Source organism: Pelecanus crispus, chromosome 5 (genome assembly GCF_030463565.1).
Source record: "Pelecanus crispus isolate bPelCri1 chromosome 5, bPelCri1.pri, whole genome shotgun sequence".
Lineage (NCBI taxonomy): Eukaryota > Metazoa > Chordata > Aves > Pelecaniformes > Pelecanidae > Pelecanus > Pelecanus crispus.
Window position 1 is genome coordinate 59,632,726 of NC_134647.1, and position 19,087 is coordinate 59,651,812.

General features: G+C 37.4%; 1 protein-coding gene across 1 annotated transcript in view; it reads left to right on the forward strand.

Annotated features, from left to right (window-relative positions):
• Positions 1-19,087, forward strand: part of CAMSAP2 (calmodulin regulated spectrin associated protein family member 2) — a 95,310-nt gene that overhangs the window by 58,371 nt on the left and 17,852 nt on the right. Inside the window, 4 exon segments of the mRNA XM_075710372.1 lie at positions 1,106-1,247; positions 4,500-4,639; positions 17,164-17,257; positions 18,330-18,423. Coding sequence (XP_075566487.1) covers positions 1,106-1,247; positions 4,500-4,639; positions 17,164-17,257; positions 18,330-18,423 — 470 coding nt within the window.

Below are 19,087 nucleotides of genomic sequence, written 5' to 3' on the forward strand. Positions count from 1 at the left end.
CAGCAATTGCTCTAGCACAGCCAAAAGTTGAAGAGTGGGAGATAGGAACTGTCAGCTTCAGTTTTGCCGGGAAGTGTAACATCCACGAAGACTTTTCAGAGTGCCCACAGGGAGACTTCCAGTTTATGTGTATAGATAAAAGAAAATAGCATAAAATTATCTCAGAAACACTCTTGGCATCGTAAGTAGTTCTGTGGTATGAATAGAAAAGGAATCCTTCAGTACTGTTTTAAAAATAAGTCTTAGTAAATAATACTAACAAATTAAAATCTTTATCACTTTCTTCCACCTCCATTTGTTTTCCCAGGAAGAAGTGAAAATAAACTAAGAATGAGGAATACCGTTTTTTAAAATAAGCCCTCTTCTCTGCGCTCCCCCCGCCCCGCCCCCCCCCCCCCAAAAAAAAAAAAAGAAATCCTTGAAAAATATATTCACTGCAGATAAAATGCTATCTTGGTATTCTGAAGTAAAGATCTCTTTATACAGCAAGTTGTTTTTCAAAATGTTTCCTTTTATAACTGAGCCACTGAATGGTCATAACACTTGACCATTAATACTTCTCTGTGTTTAGGACTGCTTATAGTGACACATGCTAGTAAAAAAATGGAGTTGATCAAATGCAGATTTCCTTGTTTCTGAATTTGTCATTAAGTCAGTTATATGAATGAGATTTTGGGCAAGATTCTTAGACGTGTTAACTTCACAGTCATTTGACTTGCCAATAAACTGAAGTTACACCAGCTAACGATTTGTCTCATTGTGTTTACACACAGATCATTTCTGATTGTATAACAATGAGTGTTGAATGTTAATTAAGGTATATGATATTATTTAATTCAGTGTGCTATACAGAGATCATCAAGATTTGGTAGTTTTGAAGGAAAGGCTCAATATTAGCATTGTGGGTTCCTTTCCTCTTAGTTATTATTTATGCCATTCAAAATGGGCATAACATGAATAGTTTTAAGAAATTTAACACTGAGAATATTCACTTATTTATTGAATACTGCTTTTTCACTAACAGTGTAAAACCTACAGCATGAATCTGTTTCTTCATACGTTTCAGAGCCTTTGTCTCCCTAAATGTTTTCATTCTATATTGTAGGCTCGTTACAGGAAGGAGCAAACATTACTTAAACAGCTGCCCTGCATTCCATTGGTGGAGAATCTGCTGAAAGATGGTACAGATGGTTGTGCTCTAGCAGCCCTGATCCACTTCTACTGTCCAGATATCGTTAAACTGGAGGGTATGTCTAACGTGTCTCTCAGCTTGTAAACATATGTCCATAAAAGTTTAAATGACTGTGCTTGATAACTATGTGAAGGAAGGTGCTTAAATATGATATACAAGAGGCATAATTTGAGCGTGGTGGGTTTAATATTAACTTTTTGCCTATTTATTTTTACATTTAAATAAAAGGAACCAAGGTGTCCTTCCATGTTGTGCTTACTTTTATGTTATCATGCTAATATAAACATACTAAGATACATTACAGATCTGATTGTAGCAACATCTTTGCCTTTGTACTATGAAACTTGAAACCACCTGGAAAACTCTTACTCTTGAAGCTGCATAAGTGCTTTCTTGTGAATCTGAGCTAAATATAAATATTATAGATATAAAACATGGAAGAGGTTAGAGTTAGTCAAGCTCTGCATAGCTTCACTGCATGGCAAATAGTTGCTCTGTGTTCTGGTCTTTTAATTCACCTGGTAGTTACTTATGTCATTTATAGAGTAAACAAAAATATATGGTCTAGAACGTATTGGTGTCATTCTGTTCTGTAATAGCAGTTGTCTGTGATGATGAGCAGCTTCATCTTGTTCTTTTGCTCAGTGGCCTGGTTAAAGTCGTATCTTCCCCTTGGCAACTAAGAGTCTCATGTAGTTGTAAAATGTCTTGGCAGCTAACACCCATCATTTTCTGCCTGTGTTCTGTCCATGATACCTTTGATGTCATGGGAACACTTATACAGAAGCATCCTGAGAAATCCAGGAATACGAACAAAGGTATAAAGCTTGTGAAGGACTGAAATCTGGAATTCATATACACAACCACTTTATGGGACGCTTCCAGCACAGTAGGCGTTGAAGATGAGAGACACTAAGATGCATGCATTCACCATTCTTCTTCAGCTTGTGAATTTTGAAGAATACAACTTTCAATTTACATAAACGTAGCAGCCAAATACATACTATTGTATGCAATTAGGGAAGAGTTAAAACTTGGGTAGTGCTGAATGGGGGTAACACCTAGTTCCTCCTTACTGTTTTAGCATGGCTGAAAATACAGACAGTCCGAAAGATCTTGTATGCTTTATGTGACCACGTATATACTTACCAGCAGATTTCTCCAGCATCTGACTTTAAACAGGACAAGGCACATGTCATCTCTGGAACTTTAGTTTTCATGTTCTTGTTAGTTGTCTTGACATCATCTTCCCTAAAGATAAATAAATGTGCGTGTCATTGTCTCAAAAGTAAATTCAAAGGTACTCTGAAGCGACTAGAAGCACTTTAAAAAGACTTTGCCCATCTTCCCTGTATTTAAATAATACAATTTTTGATGCATGTTAAATTTCACTGAGATTTGGTTCTGTATTGGAACTGAGGAAGGCTGGTAACAAAAATGCATATGCAAAAATGCTTGAAAATGCATTAACAAAAAAGAAAAAAATATTAATCTAGAGTTCTCTGTAGTCTGAACTAGAGTGTTACATTTCATTAAGACTTTATTTAATTTTTAAAACTAGGTTTCCTTCAAGGAATACAGGACTAGAAAGGACTCCCTATGTAAGCGAGTCAAGAAATTGGCTGTTGTGTGAAATTTATATAATCCCTTTCATTAATTTATCATGCTCTATCTTAAAACTGTTTGGCTCTTTAAAATCTGAACTCTTCTTACCCACTGTTGCAGAGCTCCACTTTTTACATGGTTTTAAATCTTATTGTCGTTTTCTACCTGAATGTGCTTGTAGCCTGTGTACATGCCTTTGTTCTTCCAGCGGTGCCCTTTGGCTCAAATAGCTTCTCCTAATCTGATGTCTACCTTTTGATACATTTTCTTTTTCTTGTTTTGCCCAGGCTACTGAACCAGGCCTTTTCAGTCTCCCCTTCTGAAGTGGATTTCCATTCTCATTATTATCCTCAATAGTCTTCCTCTGCAGCTAGTCCAGTTTTGGTTCATCTTCCTTGAAGATGGTTGTAACTGTACACAGAAATCCAGACTGGCATCTCGTTACTGCTTTGAACAGTGCTTCTTTGTCACTGCTGGAAATAAATTTTCTGATATATTTTAGCATCATGTTTGCTTTTTTTCGTAGCTGCATGATGCTGAAAGCTCATAAACATCTTTACACTGGCTAATACACAATACCTTCGTACTCGATATCACTTTCAACCAGTGAATCACGTTAGAATTTTATTAGATCCAAATGCATGATTTCACATTTTGCATTACTAAAGTTAATCTCATTTTGATCAGTTTAGTCAAACATTTGTTTCCATTGATCATCATCTGTGGGGTTGGGATGATGGAATAGGTCTGATTTCCTCAGGATGGGAATCCTTATCCTGCTAGCATCAAAACAGATTCCTTGTATGAAGAAACCTTTTATCCTAAACAATTTAAAACTTATGTGGAGTTCTGTCCTACGCTGTTGCTTTAGGAATAAAATCTGATGCATGCTCTGGAAGTACATTTAATTTTCTTTTATTTAGTCCTTCCTTTTACAAGGACTGTCTTTTTTTCTAGAAAGTTATTATTGCTACTTAATTTTCCAAGAAGCAGTCATAAAAAGAGAACAAGAGGTTAGCTGGGCATAAATAATATTCAGACAATACTGTGTAACTACAGTAGTCTGTTCACTGCTACCACTTCTTTGTCTTTAAATAGCACTTTCAAACAGAGAGTGATAATTCATTTATCAGAGGCTTCAGATCCTTGTAAAATCTCATATTAAATATCTAAATCCACAAAAACAATACGTAAGAGTAAACTGATGCTGGTTTTTTGGGAAGATTCAGGGTTAATAGCATTAAAATGTACTCTCGGGTCCTTATGCAAAGACAAAGAACTAGTATGTATGGAGAACTTTGTGAAAAAGCATACATTTCCTACTGCCATTGCTGTATAGAAAATCTAATTGAAAAAATGTATATTAGTGATTAAATATGTTTTTTTTCATAATATGGAAATAGCAGGAGTTAAAGCATAACTTCCATTTTCACAAGGCAAAGCAGAAAAAATAAACTTGTCAACAGTGAAAAAACAAAATTCATGTTTAGAAAAATGTCTGAAGATATAAAGCTGCAAAGATAAAATCTAGAGTCGTCATTTCTTAAGTTTATGAAATAGAAAAATAAAAGCCTCCTGGGGGAAAAAAAAAAAGTCCAGTCTGAATTTATCCAGAAAATTCTCCAGAATCCAGCAAAGCAAAAAGCACTTTTTTGCAAATTTGTGACTCTATCTAATCTTTGCTTCTATTCTTCCTTTTTAGATATTTGTTTGAAAGAGACAATGTCTTTGGCTGACAGCCTGTATAATCTACAATTGATTCAAGAATTTTGTCAGGAATACCTTAACCAGTGTTGCCATTTCAGTCTTGAGGATATGCTCTATGCAGCTTCTTCAATAAAGGTAAAAAAAAATAAATAAATAAAAATGCAAACAGCATCCACAGGACTGTTTTGCTAATGATACATTTAGTCCTTTTTGGTCTGCTGCTATATGAAAAAGCATGTTGCATGTCTTGTGGTATAGCATGCAACACACAAATTTCAGCAGCATGTAAAACCACCTTCTTTTGGCGGTTATGTTGTTCTAGTAATTGCAAAATATTTTTAAAAAAGCACTTGCAAAAAGTATTTATGAAAACTTTGATTTTGTGCAAAAGTATTTCACACTTTATCTTCCATCTTATTAATTGTTTGCTAAAGCATGTAATCCGTGATATTTCTGTTAAAATGTAATCGTAATCTGCATTAGTTTAAATTTATTAAGGTTTTAACAAAAGGACAAAATATTGAAGAGTTGTTTATGGTAATAGTTTATTACTCACCTTTCTTACTCTTTTCTGTGTACACAGTAATTTTATTGTTTTTAACCTTAAAGCTTTTTCACTTTTGTAAAAGTGTAAGCTTCTGAGTTAATTTCATTGAAAAAAACCCTATGGGTTTATGCCCAGAACACAAGCAGAAACACAATTCCAACCAATATAGTTGTTTGAAAAAGCAATTAAGTGTTTTCAGTCATTCTAAGATTTTGCTCTTTTAGAAAGGGGGGGAGTTTTGCTTATTCTATCACTTTTTAAGCTTGTCTGGAAAGACAAGGAGTCATCGAATTATTTCTTGCCTAATTGTAACTTTTAATTCTTCTGTTTCTCTAAGACTTTCTTCTATATGAAACATTCTTTGTTTGCCTAAGATTCTTGTTGGCCTGCCTTTAGGGAATGAAATATTATTTTTATGGAGTCAGCATATCCATTGCATATGGGATGTAATTGGTTTCTAAATATCTGGGTCATTTCACTGCTTTTATGATCTTTATAGCAATCTCACAAGCTGAATCACAGAGGCCAGAGCTTGAATGCAGCTTTGTTGTCTCCTGTAGGGTTGAACCTAATCCTTTTCAAATAAGTAATGAGCTGCCAGGGTGAGTAAGGGCAGTAGGACTTAAGTCTAGACTACTTAGCTGTTGCTGTTTTATTTTGTGTATGCAAAGTTGCATAGTGGCTGCTTTCAATCAGCTTTTGGTGTCTTAAAGTTTCGGATACAGTAGTCTACCTACATACTTGTAAAAAGTCTGCTGCATTGCAGTGTCTCTTGCCTGTAGTTTCCCAACATATGGTCCTACAACCATATTCAATGATCTTGAGTAGGACTCCTTCACTGCATATTGATTGTTTCTCTCTGCTTACAGATATATGGAATAAATGGAATTCGTTATTCTTTGGCTTCATCCGTGACAATTAATAATACCATTTTTTATAGCAATGGTTTGAGTTATTTCTCAAGCCAGTATGCACTATGAAGCTTCAATTTTAATAAAGTAACTATATTGAAAATTTTGTCAATACCCCAATGCATCAGACTTTACACTTTTTAAATACTACAGACTCAGTAATTTTGCTGTTTCTGAGCACTGTTTTTAGAGGGGATTTAGAGTTCTTTCAAAGATTTAGAGTATTTCTAGAACTGAGAAAGCCCTTTTGTGATCATGTTTTTACAAGTTGCTGTGGTGTGGATACTTATTTAGATGTAAATGCTACAAAGAAAGGCTGCCAAGTTTTTCTTCTAAGACTTGGCACGGAAACTTCAGCTAGTGCTATAAACTTTTTTTTCCCAGTATTAAGAATTAATTTGCTTTCAAAATAAATTCACAGTTAAAGGAGCTCTTTCTTAGTTTTCCAGTGCATCTGATTAAAGTAAGTTTTAATAAATGTACATATTCTCCAAAGAATTTTATTGCCACTTTGGAAAAACTTGTATTGTAAATGGATATTTTAAATATTACACATTGAATTAAACTGGTTAGTAGAAGTCATCTTTATATCAGTCTACAAAATTGATATAGTATCAAGTTTTAGGATTTATAGAAGCATGTGTCTTTGTTTCAGGTGTCTCTTAATCAGCAAAAATGCCTATTTGTTTTCAGGGTGACCGTACTGCACGGTAGGTGGCACTATGCTTTTGGTTAAAAGTCTGTTACATTCATAGTGGTAACAGAAAGAATAAAAAGAACCAAACTGCTGGTACTCAAGAAAAAACTTACAGATGAGTGTTTGGAATGACGATGCTGTGCCTTGTGTGGTCCTAGAAATTGCACTAGGTGTCCTGACTTCGTGCTAGTCCTTGAGAAGGCAGGGAGCAGAGCCTCTTTCTTTTAAACCAATCAGGCATGAAGTACATACCTTACATTCTTTACTGGGCACACTGCACTGTCCTGTTACATTAAATCAGGGTAGGTTGCAGAAAGTATATGATACAGAAATTTAGTGCAGGACTTAACGAAGGTGATTGTGCCCACTTTTTGCTTTCCCATCAAAATGCACAGAAACAAAGTCAGATTAATTTAAAACTTCACTTAACAAGCATCCAGAGTCTTTGATACAGGCTCTCAGCTTTTGCAGCAGATGAAACTGTTGGCTTAATTCTGTTTTAGCACTGAGGAGAAATAAGCTTTGTCTGGATTTCTAGACAGCTTTAATGTGTCACAATCAAATGAAGCAGAAAATTTGTTGCTACTCACTTGCCCATTTCTCCTCCTCTAAGAAAAATACATTTGTGAAGAAGAAGAAAGTACATTTGTGAATGTTTACTAAGGCAGGGCTACTGATGTTAAAAAAAAAAAAAAAAAATTTGAATACATTCCATAGATGCTTGAGGCACCACCAAAGGACCATACTGGTTCCTGGTAGTTTTCCTTTGAGACAGGCCAACACAAGTAGAGAGAGATTACATAAAAATAATCACAGTAGTTTCTGAATCCTCCCTACATAATTAACAAGAGGAAAGAATAGAAAATCTTGGATCTCTCTTTAGTTGTGCACATTGCTTTTTTGCCCTGATCCTCCCTCTTCCCTTCTCCTGTAAGCAGTTTTATCCTGAGTCAGGATTTTTTTTTTTTTTTTAAATATCTTGTTCTTCATCTGTATCTGGGAGTTTACATAGAACTTTTTTGTTGTTGAACTGTTCTGTTGTGTCTTGACACACACATGTTCTGCCTATCCAGAGAACAAGTTTGTAGAAGCAGAAGAATTTGCATGAAGTGCCATCACAGGAAGCATGAAGTGGCATCACTGAAAGCATGAACCACCCTGCAGAACAGTAAAGACAGTTGATAAGCACTGCAATGTAATAGTCAGTATGTAGCATTTGTGTCTTGAATAAAGGTCTTAGGGAATGTGTAATCCCCGAAAGGATGTTGTAAGGGACATCTGTGCTCCCTGAAGAGAAAGAAAAAAATGCATCTCACATATTCCATTTGTCAGGTGAGATATATGTTGAAAGTTTAATAAAAAATGCTTTTATAAGTACATCAGCAATAAAAGGAGAGCCAAGGAGGATCTCCATCCTTTGCTGGATGCGGGGGGGAACATTGTCACCAAGGACAAGGAAAAGGCTGAAGTACTTAACGCCTTCTTTGCCTCTGTGTTTAACAGCCAGACCGGTCATCCCCAGGGTACTCAGGCCCCTGAGCTAGAGGATAGGGATGGGGAACAGAATGGAGCCCTCATAGTCCAGGAGGAAGCAGTTAATGACCTGCTACGCCACCTGGACGCTCACAAGTCTATGGGGCCGGATGGGATCCACCCGAGAGTACTGAGGGAGCTGGCAGAGGAGCTCACCAAGCCACTTTCCATCATCTATCAGCAGTCCTGGTTAACAGGGGAGGTCCCTGATGACTGGAGGCTTGCCAATGTGATGCCCATCTACAAGAAGGGCCGGAAGGAGGACCTGGGGAACTACAGGCCTGTCGGCCTGACCTCGGTGCCGGGAAAGATTATGGAGAGGTTCATCTTGAGTGAACTCAACAGGCAAGTGCAGGTCAGCCAGGGGATCAGGCCCAGTCAGCATGGGTTCATGAAAGGCAGGTCCTGCTTGACCAACCTGATCTCCTTTTATGACCTGGTGACCCGCCTGGTAGATGATGGAAATGCTGTGTATGTCATTTACCTGGACTTTAGCAAAGCCTTTGACACAGTCTCCCATAATATTCTCCTTGGGAAGCTGGCAGCTCATGGCTTGGATGGGCGTAGTCTTCGCTGGGTAAAGAACTGGTTGGGTGGCCGAGCCCAGAGAGTAGTGGTAAATGGAGTTAAGTCCAGTTGGTGCCCAGTGATGAGCGGTGTTCCCCAGGGCTCTGTTTTGGGGCCAGCCTTGTTTAATATCTTTATCAATGATCTGGATGAGGGGATTGAGTGCACCCTCAGTAAGTTTGCAGATGACACCAAGTTGGGTGGGAGTGTCGATCTGCTCGAGGGTAGGATGGCCCTGCAGAGGGACCTGGACAGGCTGGACCGATGGGCCGAGGCCAACTGTATGAGGTTTAACAAGGCCAAGTGCCGGGTCCTGCCCTTCGGTCACAACAACCCCATGCAACGCTACAGGCTTGGGGAAAAGTGGCTGGAAAGCTGCCTGGCCAAAAAGGACCTGGGGGTGTTGGTCGACAGCTGGCTGAACATGAGCCAGCAGTGTGCCCAGGTGGCCAAGAAGGCCAACAGCATCCTGGCTTGTATCAGGAATAGTGTGGCCAGCAGGAGCAGGGAGGTGATTGTCCCCCTGTACTCGGCGCTGGTGAGGCCACACCTGGAATATTGTGTCCAGTTTTGGGCCCCTCAATACAAGAAAGACTTTGAGGTGCTGGAGCGTGTCCAGAGAAGGGCAGCGAAGCTGGTGAAGGGTCTGGAGCACAGGCCTTATGAGGAACAGCTGAGGGAACTGGGATTGTTTAGCCTGGAGAAGAGGAGGCTGAGGGGAGACCTTATCGCTCTCTACAACTACCTGAAAGGAGGTAGTAGTGAGGTGGGTGTTGGTCTCTTCTCCCAAGTAGTTAGCAATAGGACGAGAGGAAATGGGCTCAAGCTGCATCAGGGGAGGTTTAGGTTGGAAATTAGGAAAAATTTCTTTACGGAAAGGGTAGTTAAGCATTGGAACAGGCTGCCCAGAGAGGTGATGGAGTCACCATCCCTGGAAGCGTTCAAAAAACGGGTAGATGTGGCACTTCGGGACATGGTTTAGTCTATTCTACCCTTGATTGGTTTAGTGTGGACTTGGTAGTGTAGGTTAATGGTTGGACTGGATGATCTTAAAGGTCTTTTCCAACCTAAACGATTCTATGATTCTAAGTATTTCTAAAAGACGAAAAACACATCTTTGGTTGTACTTGGTTATATTCTTGATAGTTTTAGATCATCCTCTGTGAGGTTATTCTAGTAGGACCATAGGGCTCAGACCTAGGAACAAGTCATTTATGAGGTTAACTGTCAAAGAGGGTAGTGACAGACAGCTTGAATCATTTGATGTTTGCCGTGATTTTAGAGCTCACATAGGAACTTGGCATTGGATCAATTGACACACAGTTAATTATTGTCTTTTCTAAGTGTTCCTTTATCTGAACCTTCAAAATGTGTGTGGCTTTTTTTTTGTTTTTAAATAGTGATCCTAAACTTGTGCTACTTGTTTAATCTACACGTACTGTTGTACATTCCCTTTTCATTGATAGAGGATTGAGTCAGGGTGAGATACAGATCACAACCAATATTAGAACACCTTTAATTCAACTGCTATTATTAATGGAATTAATCCATTAATAAGAGATAAGTATTCACACAATGCATTCATTTGCTCACACAGTTCACACACAAACACACACATACCCTCAGTCATTTTTACTGGGTTGGAGGCCAACCCAGTGGCCTCACAGGAGTAGGGGGTCATACTGGCCCACCAGTGGCTTTTGGGAAGGTGTCGAGAAAGTGTCTCAAGGGGTTCACTTGTCTCTTTAAGTGTGTATATACATATAACCATGTACTCTTTGTCTGCATATAACAGCTACTGCCCTTGTGGGCACGGTTAGGGTGATACAACCTGTTGTTGACACTAGCGTGTGCTGATGGCCTTGTACAGATCTGGCAGAGTCCTGCTGTTCTGACTGTGCAGGTTTTTGGGGATTCAACAGGGCCACAAGTCTCTGCAGCCTCTGTTCTTGGGAGGCTTTTACGTGCTATTCCTCAGCACGGATGCTTCCTCTATTTGGCTGATATTTTCTGATAACTGTAGAGTCTGTTCACCCAAAGTCATGCAGAAGGCATATTTATTCAGAATGAAAGCTTTCTGAATGTGAAATGAAGCAAATCTGAGAGATGATTGCTGTCTCTTGTCTGTGAAGGGCATTCCTCTGGCCTAAATGTGGGCCAGACTCTAAACCATGCAGACTCACAACTAAGCACATGGAATAGGTACCTTATTTTTGCACTTGTTACTAACCAGAGCAGACAGAACAAACATATGCAGTCAGGGGCCCAGTAGGCCAGATGGAGAGGCTGGTTCCAGAACTTCCTTTTTTCTTTTTTCTTTTTTTTTTTTTTTTTTTTCACTGCTGAATTGAACAGGAGAATATAATATCTAAAGGATTGTTTTACACTAAAAATATTTATTGCACTTGAGTGTTTTTTGAATACTTGCACTTTGGCATATAAGGTTGATGGTGACTTTGCAAACAACGTAAGCAGAAGCTATAATCAGCACCACATCTTCCGAGATGTGAAAAATAGTGTTCAAATATGTCACATAGATAAATCCTGGAAATTAAGGGCTACATAATGTCCACACGTGTTGTACAGCTTTCCGTCCAACCTCAATTAAAAAAAACCCACAGCCAATCAGGCTGCTAACCCAAACCTGAATTTGCAATTGGAGTCCCTGTGAATGTGCATATGGATTCTTTAAGGACCTGGGAGAGCAGCTGGCTGGGTTCAGTGAGGCAGTTAGGTACGTATGGTGAGAGGCGGTCCAGGGATTTGATTCCCATCTGGCTAGTTTAAAAGGCTTCGGGATCAGGAATGAAAAGGCAGATTCAACCAGGGAACAGTTCTTTAAGAAAAGATTTCACTCCTGAGAGGGACCAAATGTTCCTGACTCATTATTTACAGGGAAGCGGTGTGGTTTGCTTTCACTGATGTTAATCGGCGAGTTTTCCCATGTCTTTGTTCTGGTCTGAAATACGACATACTGGAGTTTTCAAGCTGAATTGTTGTGGCAGTTATTAACCTGTGGCAGGAGCTATGACAAACTGGTAGTGCATGGATCATACACAGAACTGTAATTTGGCCTTCTCCAGAGAGTTTGAAACACTCCAATTCAGTCTTGACGCATTTATGTTGGCACTTTTATAACATATAAACTATTGATTTACATTTGAGGTAACTTATTTCCCTGGCCTACTGACAGAGATTTTAATGTGCATCGTGATATAAATTTTACAGTGTATTTTTATGTTCATTTTGAGAAAATTCCTGAAAGGGTCTATGGCTGCTTTTGCATTCAATTTTAGTGGATTCAAGCCTGATTACAAATTATTTGTATCATTTGTATATGTGACCTTGTAGTTGTTGTTCTATAAATATGCAGACCTAAAACCTACAAATATTAGAAGGATATAATTTATTTTAAGCAGCAAGATTGGACATACTATTTCTGTTAGCTAATTTGATTTTAAAATTAATGGTGATTTTATAATTGTGGAGGGGGAATAGAGATATTAAAGAAAATAATTTATCTTTTTTGTATAAAAATTTACAAAACAAACTAGCTTATATCTTCCTTTGATTCAGGGGAGAAGTGCAGAAGCAAGTAATGACTTTAGATTTTATACTCGGAATATGGGAATATTTTTTTTCCAAAATAATATCTTCCAAAATCTGTTAAACAGAATGATTTTTTTATTGTACAGTACGAGAACATGCAATAGATAAAATGTAACCAGTAGTACAGCTGACTACATACATCTAATGAAAGTCTGCAAGTATCAAATGGAAAAAATTGAATCAGAATGTGTAACAAATAAAAGCATCTATGAAGCTGCAAGTCTGCCATCTGCTGTTGAGTGGTTTTGAGCCAGTCTGCACTGCTCAGAGCTTAGTTATCTTTTAGTACTATTAAAATACTGTTATGCTTCTGAATATTTTTTGTGTATAAGTGTGTGTGATAATGATGTGATGAGCTATTAGAACTTTTGTCAGCATAATCAAGGCAAAAATCTGTGGAAATGATATCTACATTCTTCCTAGCCCTGGGTAGCAGGATTACTACAAACCCACAGTTAGTTTTTTTCCAAAAAATTGTTACTGATCAGTGGTCTTCCCCTTTGATCATTATTACTAACATCCCTTTCTAACTAAAAATAACTTGTGAGAAAATGCAGTTTCCATCATGATGTCTTACCATCAAACATCTAAAGTAGCCTCAGTTCTAAGCAGACTGTGCAGCCAACAGTTTCATTTTTACTTCAGTAAATACTGTTTTGGTGATTTTGGAAAAAAAAGCTGTCTTGCAGTAGCTCAGGACTGCACAGAAGATATTCTCAGAAGGAATATCTGAGTTCTTCATAAAATAGTGACACTATTAAATGCAGCAGTTCAACATAAACATAAGAAATCGGAGTATTTAAATACAATATTATTTCAGATGGGGACAAAGCTATGATTAGAACATTTATAATTAATTTTTTCTAGTAAAAAAATTCAAGTTAAAAATGTAAAAGATAAGGGGAGGGGGAAATATTAAGAGAAAAATTGTAGAAATTGTAATATTTAGAAATTGTAGTATTAAGAATCATATTTTGTCCGAGAAGTGCCTCTGGCTTTTTCTTTTTGTATGTTGCTTCCTAATGAAATCGGTGTGTGATACCAAAATGCTATGCTTAACATTTTCCTCAAATGGAAAATATTTTGCTATGAACTTTTCCTCATTCGGTTCTGTTGTGCTGAATAAGCAGAGACAGGGTTTTTCCTAGTCTATTTATAGCTTGTATGTAATCACTATGGCAACATCTGGCTGATCCATTCACCATATACTGAAGTGTATGAGCAGCTTTCAGTCTAAGAGTATCCCTTTGCTGGAGAAAAGGCTTATCTGCATAGAATTATTCAAGAAAAGTAAATCTGAATCAAAAGTGTCAAAAAGATATTTAAAACTATATTTTCAAATTTACTGATACAGAATTGAGGTTATCTCATTTATTATTAAACATTTCTATTGTAAATTTTTGTTGATTTAAAAATATGTTGTTACCCCTAATGCCTGTGGTTTGTTTCTGAAATAAGATGACATGTTGTTTAGAATTTTTGTCAAACCTTTGCTTGCACTCCAAGATTCGAGGTATGTGTTTTTAAGGCAGCAAAACTAATGCAACAATGGAATTTGACATTTGAGGGACTAAAAACATAGTGAAGCTGTCAAAAGTCTTAAATGGAAGTTTTACATAGTCTGGTTACAATTTTTAATTTTGAGTACATCCTCTGCAGGCATACACCAGCTGTGCTCAAATAGAGTTAAACATTGAATGTGCACAATCTTGCCTGTTTATGTAGCTGTGCAGTGGAAAGTTAGTGGGTCCATCACAGAATACAAAGCAGTCGTCTTCTCTTTCCTACTGGATCAGAAAAAGCTTCATATTTCTGCTTAGATTTTCCTTCTCTAGCTGGTGAATTGGCAACAGAAGACTTACAGACTTTGCAGCCATATATGCCTGAATCAAGCAGAAACTGTTTTCATTGGACAAAGAAACAGTTAAAATAGAAACCGCGTACCACTGGTTTTACTTTCTCAGAATTTGTCTTTCTTTTGTTAAAGTACTGTCAGCTAAATCATTTGCTATACTCTTATAACTCTGCAGTTTGTTAGCTGATACTTAATACCCCTCATTCTTCAAAAATCCTTCAGAAAAGAAGTAACATACATGTTGATATGTAGGTCTCTTTCCTACAGAGTTCTGTGAAATTGACTGAGTAAATTATTTGTAAGTCTAAACTAATTTTTGAAGACTATATGCATTTATTTCAGGAGCCCAAATGCAATTCTTAATCCGCAGCAAGGTTTTCTTGTAGACAAAGGAAGGTCTTATTGCTAACAAATGGCTGGAAATTAGAAAAATGTCCCATGCTCTGCTAATCAGAATGTTTCATGTCTATGAAGATTGCTCTATTAATATCTATAATAGCAAAGTCTATATTGAAGATCATCTTCAGTCATACAGAGAATGTAGAAGCCAACTCCATTCTAAAAACCAAAATAACAGCTGTCCTTGATCAAACCAAAGGTCCACCAGGCAGTGTATCCTGTTTCCCACAACAGTTTGGCAATGGCGGAGGCCAAAGCAGGTAGAGAATCATAGAATCATAGAATAGAATCGTTTAGGTTGGAAAAGACCTTTGAGATCATCCAGTCCAACCATTAACCTACACTACCAAGTCCACCACTAAACCAGTTAAGGGCAGAGTAGCAATTTCAGGTTTCCTGGCTTGGTGGCTGGATTATTTTTTAATGAAAGTAAAACCAGGAATCATTAAGGTTGGAAAGAATCTCTAAGTCCAACTGTCAACCCAATACCACCATGCCTACTAAACCATGTCCCCAAGTGCCACGTCTACCCATTTTTTGAACTCTTCCAGGGATCGTGACTCCACCACCTCTCTGGGCAGCCTGTTCCAATGCTTGACTACCCTTTCCGTAAATAAATTTTTCCTAATATCCAACCTAAACCTTCCCTGGCGCAGCTTGAGCCCATTTCCTCTCATCCTATTGTTACCTACTTGGGAGAAGAGACCAACACCCACCTCGCTACGACCTCCTTTCAAGTAGTTGTAGAGAGCGATAAGGTCTCCTCTCAGCCTCCTCTTCTCCAGAAGACCAGGGCAAGCCGTGGGTTTTATTGTGAATAGGTTTAAGAATTCTGTCCCATACCATGTAACATTATGTACTCAACTAGCATCCTTTATTTATAAGCAGATTTTCCCCTATCTTTGTTTAAAAGGAAAAAAAAAAAAAACCAAACCCACAAAATTAGATAATTGTTTGCTTTTTTTTCCGAAATCAGCTCTGGTTTCTTTGTGTTGCCTTAAAACTCAGAAGAGACATTGCATTCCTTTGAAACTCTTCTCTGAAGCAAATAATTAAATAAATTCCCACTGTCCCTGAGAGGCTATTTTTACTGAATTTCATTCTCAAAAATAGAGATAGCATCTGATAGTTTAGTGTAAAAATGCTAATTTTCTCAAGTACAGAAGGTTTTATAGGACCAAATAGTAAGAAAGATTTCTTTTTTACAAAGGTCACATGGAAATATATTTCTGGGTTGCTATGTTAGTTTATAAGTTGCAAGTGCTCTTGCTGTTGTTGTTAGTTTGTAAAAATTAAACCAATAAGTTTGTTATTCTATATTTTCTCATTTAAGCTGCATGAAATGTTAAATGAAAATAGCACAAAGTGGAGAAAATAAACCGGATATTTGAAATTATTCAGTGTTAATGACATGAAAAAAGTGACTAAGGACACTTGCTTTTATAAGTATTGTTAGCTAGACATTGGGTTTTATTGCAGAAAGACTTTTTTAAACAAACTTTTAAGAAGTTGTTTAATTATGGTTTCCTAGTTTAATGCATAAGTAGAAGTTTGTATTGTTTACATTTTCAGGCTTCATAAGACTGGTGACACAAGTCTGTGCACTGCTTGAGTCAGCTCAGGCCTGGGTGCTCACTGATATTTCTAGGTATGAAGTAGCACTGAACCATGTGGACACAGCAGCTTAGGACTATGATCATTTGGCCTCTGAACTCTTCGGTCTCCACAGTCAACAAACCTTCTGGTCTTTTTGCAATCCTTATTATACACTCTTGCAGCCGAAACTGCTGCTACTGCTTCTGCCTGGTTTTCCTCTCTATTGATTTTTTTGTTGCAGTTCTTGTCACCGGTGGTTTCTTCCTTTTCACCTGTTTTCACCCTTGCGTTAAATCTGATGGCTCCCACGCTTCTGTATTTCGTAGCTGTGTAATGGGAAAATACAGCAGGGAGATACATCAACAATATATTAAGTGTATATAAATATTTGGAGCTAGAACCTTGCTGTAATGTGCATTGAACAAACGCTGCTGATGGTTTTTGTTTTGCATTAAAGACTTGTAAATTTGGGTAGATCTTCACAAATGTGGCAAAAACCACATGCTTGACATGAAGGCCTGAAACAGATTAAAAATTCCTACACTAAAACTAAGGGCTACCAGAGTTTTTCAAGTTAAAAAGCTCTGAAAATTTTATTGTCTAGCCTTGCAAAACAATGCTTTTCGCTACTCTCTGTTATGGAAATGGCTAATCTGTTTGACAGGTATCTTTTTCCACCCATCCTGTACCTCTCTGCCCTGCCTGCAAGACATCAGGCCTGAGCATATGCTCTTGTGAAACTTTTCAACCCAAAGGGTTACAATCTGGTCAAGTTATGTGTATTAGACAGTTGGTGCTACAGATCAGTCTTACTGATCTCATTTGCTAAGGAATCAGTAGAGAAGAGAATGTAAACTGGTTGAAATGCAGACGCGTATCCCGAATGCTGCTTAATCTATTTGCAGGGCTGTGTTTTAACTTTTTTTTTTTTTTTTTTTTTGGTAGAGCAACTACATGGTGTTCATGGCAGAATTGTTCTGGTGGTTTGAAGTGGTGAAGCCATCATTTGTACAACCTCGTGTTGTGGGGCATCCCCAAGGTAATTATATTAAGGATCAGTTTTGATATGCATGTTTTTAATATGTATGTGTACAGATTGCCATTGTGTTCACAAATACAGTGAATATTTTAGTTAACAGGATTTGGTGGTGTACAGCCCCCTTAAAGAAGCGGCAAAGTACTCTTTCCTCATGTTAATCTTCCTCTCATCTCATAAATCATAATTAGATTTTGTTGTCTATTACCAAAAACTCATTTAAACTGTTGTGGTATAATCACTTGCAAATTTTCCTGACCTAAACAAGCCTAGAATCCATTTATGCCCATGCAGGGATTACAAACATAATAAGGAGCCAAGAACAGAATTTAGCCTGAAGAGCTTGTATTGCTGAGAAGATACCAAGAGAAAGGAACATAAATCTGGAGAAAGTGGACAGATAGTTAATTGTAAAATTGCATTTTGTATCTGGGTGCGAAGGCACAGTCTTTGATTAGTAAATTCTCAAATTTAAAAATCCACCTCTGAGGTAGGTCTTGAGATCTGTTAATGAGTATAGTCATAGTAACTTAAACATTCATATGGTAGTGCTGTGATTGTCTCTCCAAGAGCTACGAAGAGATTTTCATCGTGTGGCTTTTATACCTTTTTTATTTATATGCTTTATAGCACATACAAATCTGATGTAAATCTTTTAAATATTGCTAACTAACTTAGGATATGACCAAAATACTATTTTCTAGCTGAAAAGTCAGTCTAAGGGTTTGGGGAAAAAATTTTTAGCAGAAAAATTTCTTCCAGAAGAATATTTTTGCTAAAAAGATTTCTTGCTTTTACTTTTGTAGCTCTTTTTCAGTTTTTTAAAAATTATTGTTTCTTCCCTTGCCTTTTCGAGTCATTTTTGTCATTGTCCATTCCCTTAGTGCCGGTATGGGAACTTTGGAGGAGGTAAAGCTGAAAGGAAGTAATTGGGTTTTAATCTATGTAATGGAACCAATGCAAATTCTTTAAATCTTTGGAAATTATTACTTCTGATTATTTCAGACAGCTTTTCTACTATGGATTTTAACTAAATATTAAATGATAATAACTTGAGCTTTTTTCTTCCTGGCAGCTGAACCAACAAAAGATGCAGCTTCTGCTCACAGCTTGAATGCTAACAGAAGAAATTATGTGGATAGCCCATCTGGTTCTGACTTCGTAGCCAGGTAATGTCAGAGAATCACTAATACTGTTTCACAGTCTTCTCCTTTCTATTCAAAATCACACACAGGTTTTTTTTTTTTTTCTTTAGTTTTGTTGCTTTTTTGCAATACTCAAGGATTGAGTTACCAAATGTAATCTGTAGAATTTTGTGGAAGATCCCATAGTTCAGCTATTTCCCCCACTGCCCCATTGCATGGCAGGCAACACGTTCACGTTTGTACAGCTCATGTTTGCCACTTGGACAGTGCACTGTTGTCTTACCAGCTTCCAAAACAACCCTTAAAATTCAGCAGAGAAGTGTCACATGGCCTCCTTGTCCTATTCAGTTTCATGTGGGGCTGCTGACCAAGTCTGCTCTGAAAGAGCTATTTTTCCAGAATTCACAGCAAATTTTCCAAAAATGGTAAAGAAAGTAAACTAAGATAATGGCAAAAAAAAGTGTGATGGTTTTAGTTTGGTCTGATTACATTACTTAAGTACCATGAAGGTCAAATAGGTAAAAAATAGATACTTATGCTATGATGAACTTCCCAACTCTTGTGAGCAACAAGAATGGAAAGCTAACTGCTTTATTAAATATGTTTTGCATTATTTGTAATTTTTGTAAATGTATGTGAAACATTTTTTTTTAGTATTACTGTTACAGATTTGGAAGCAATATAAAAA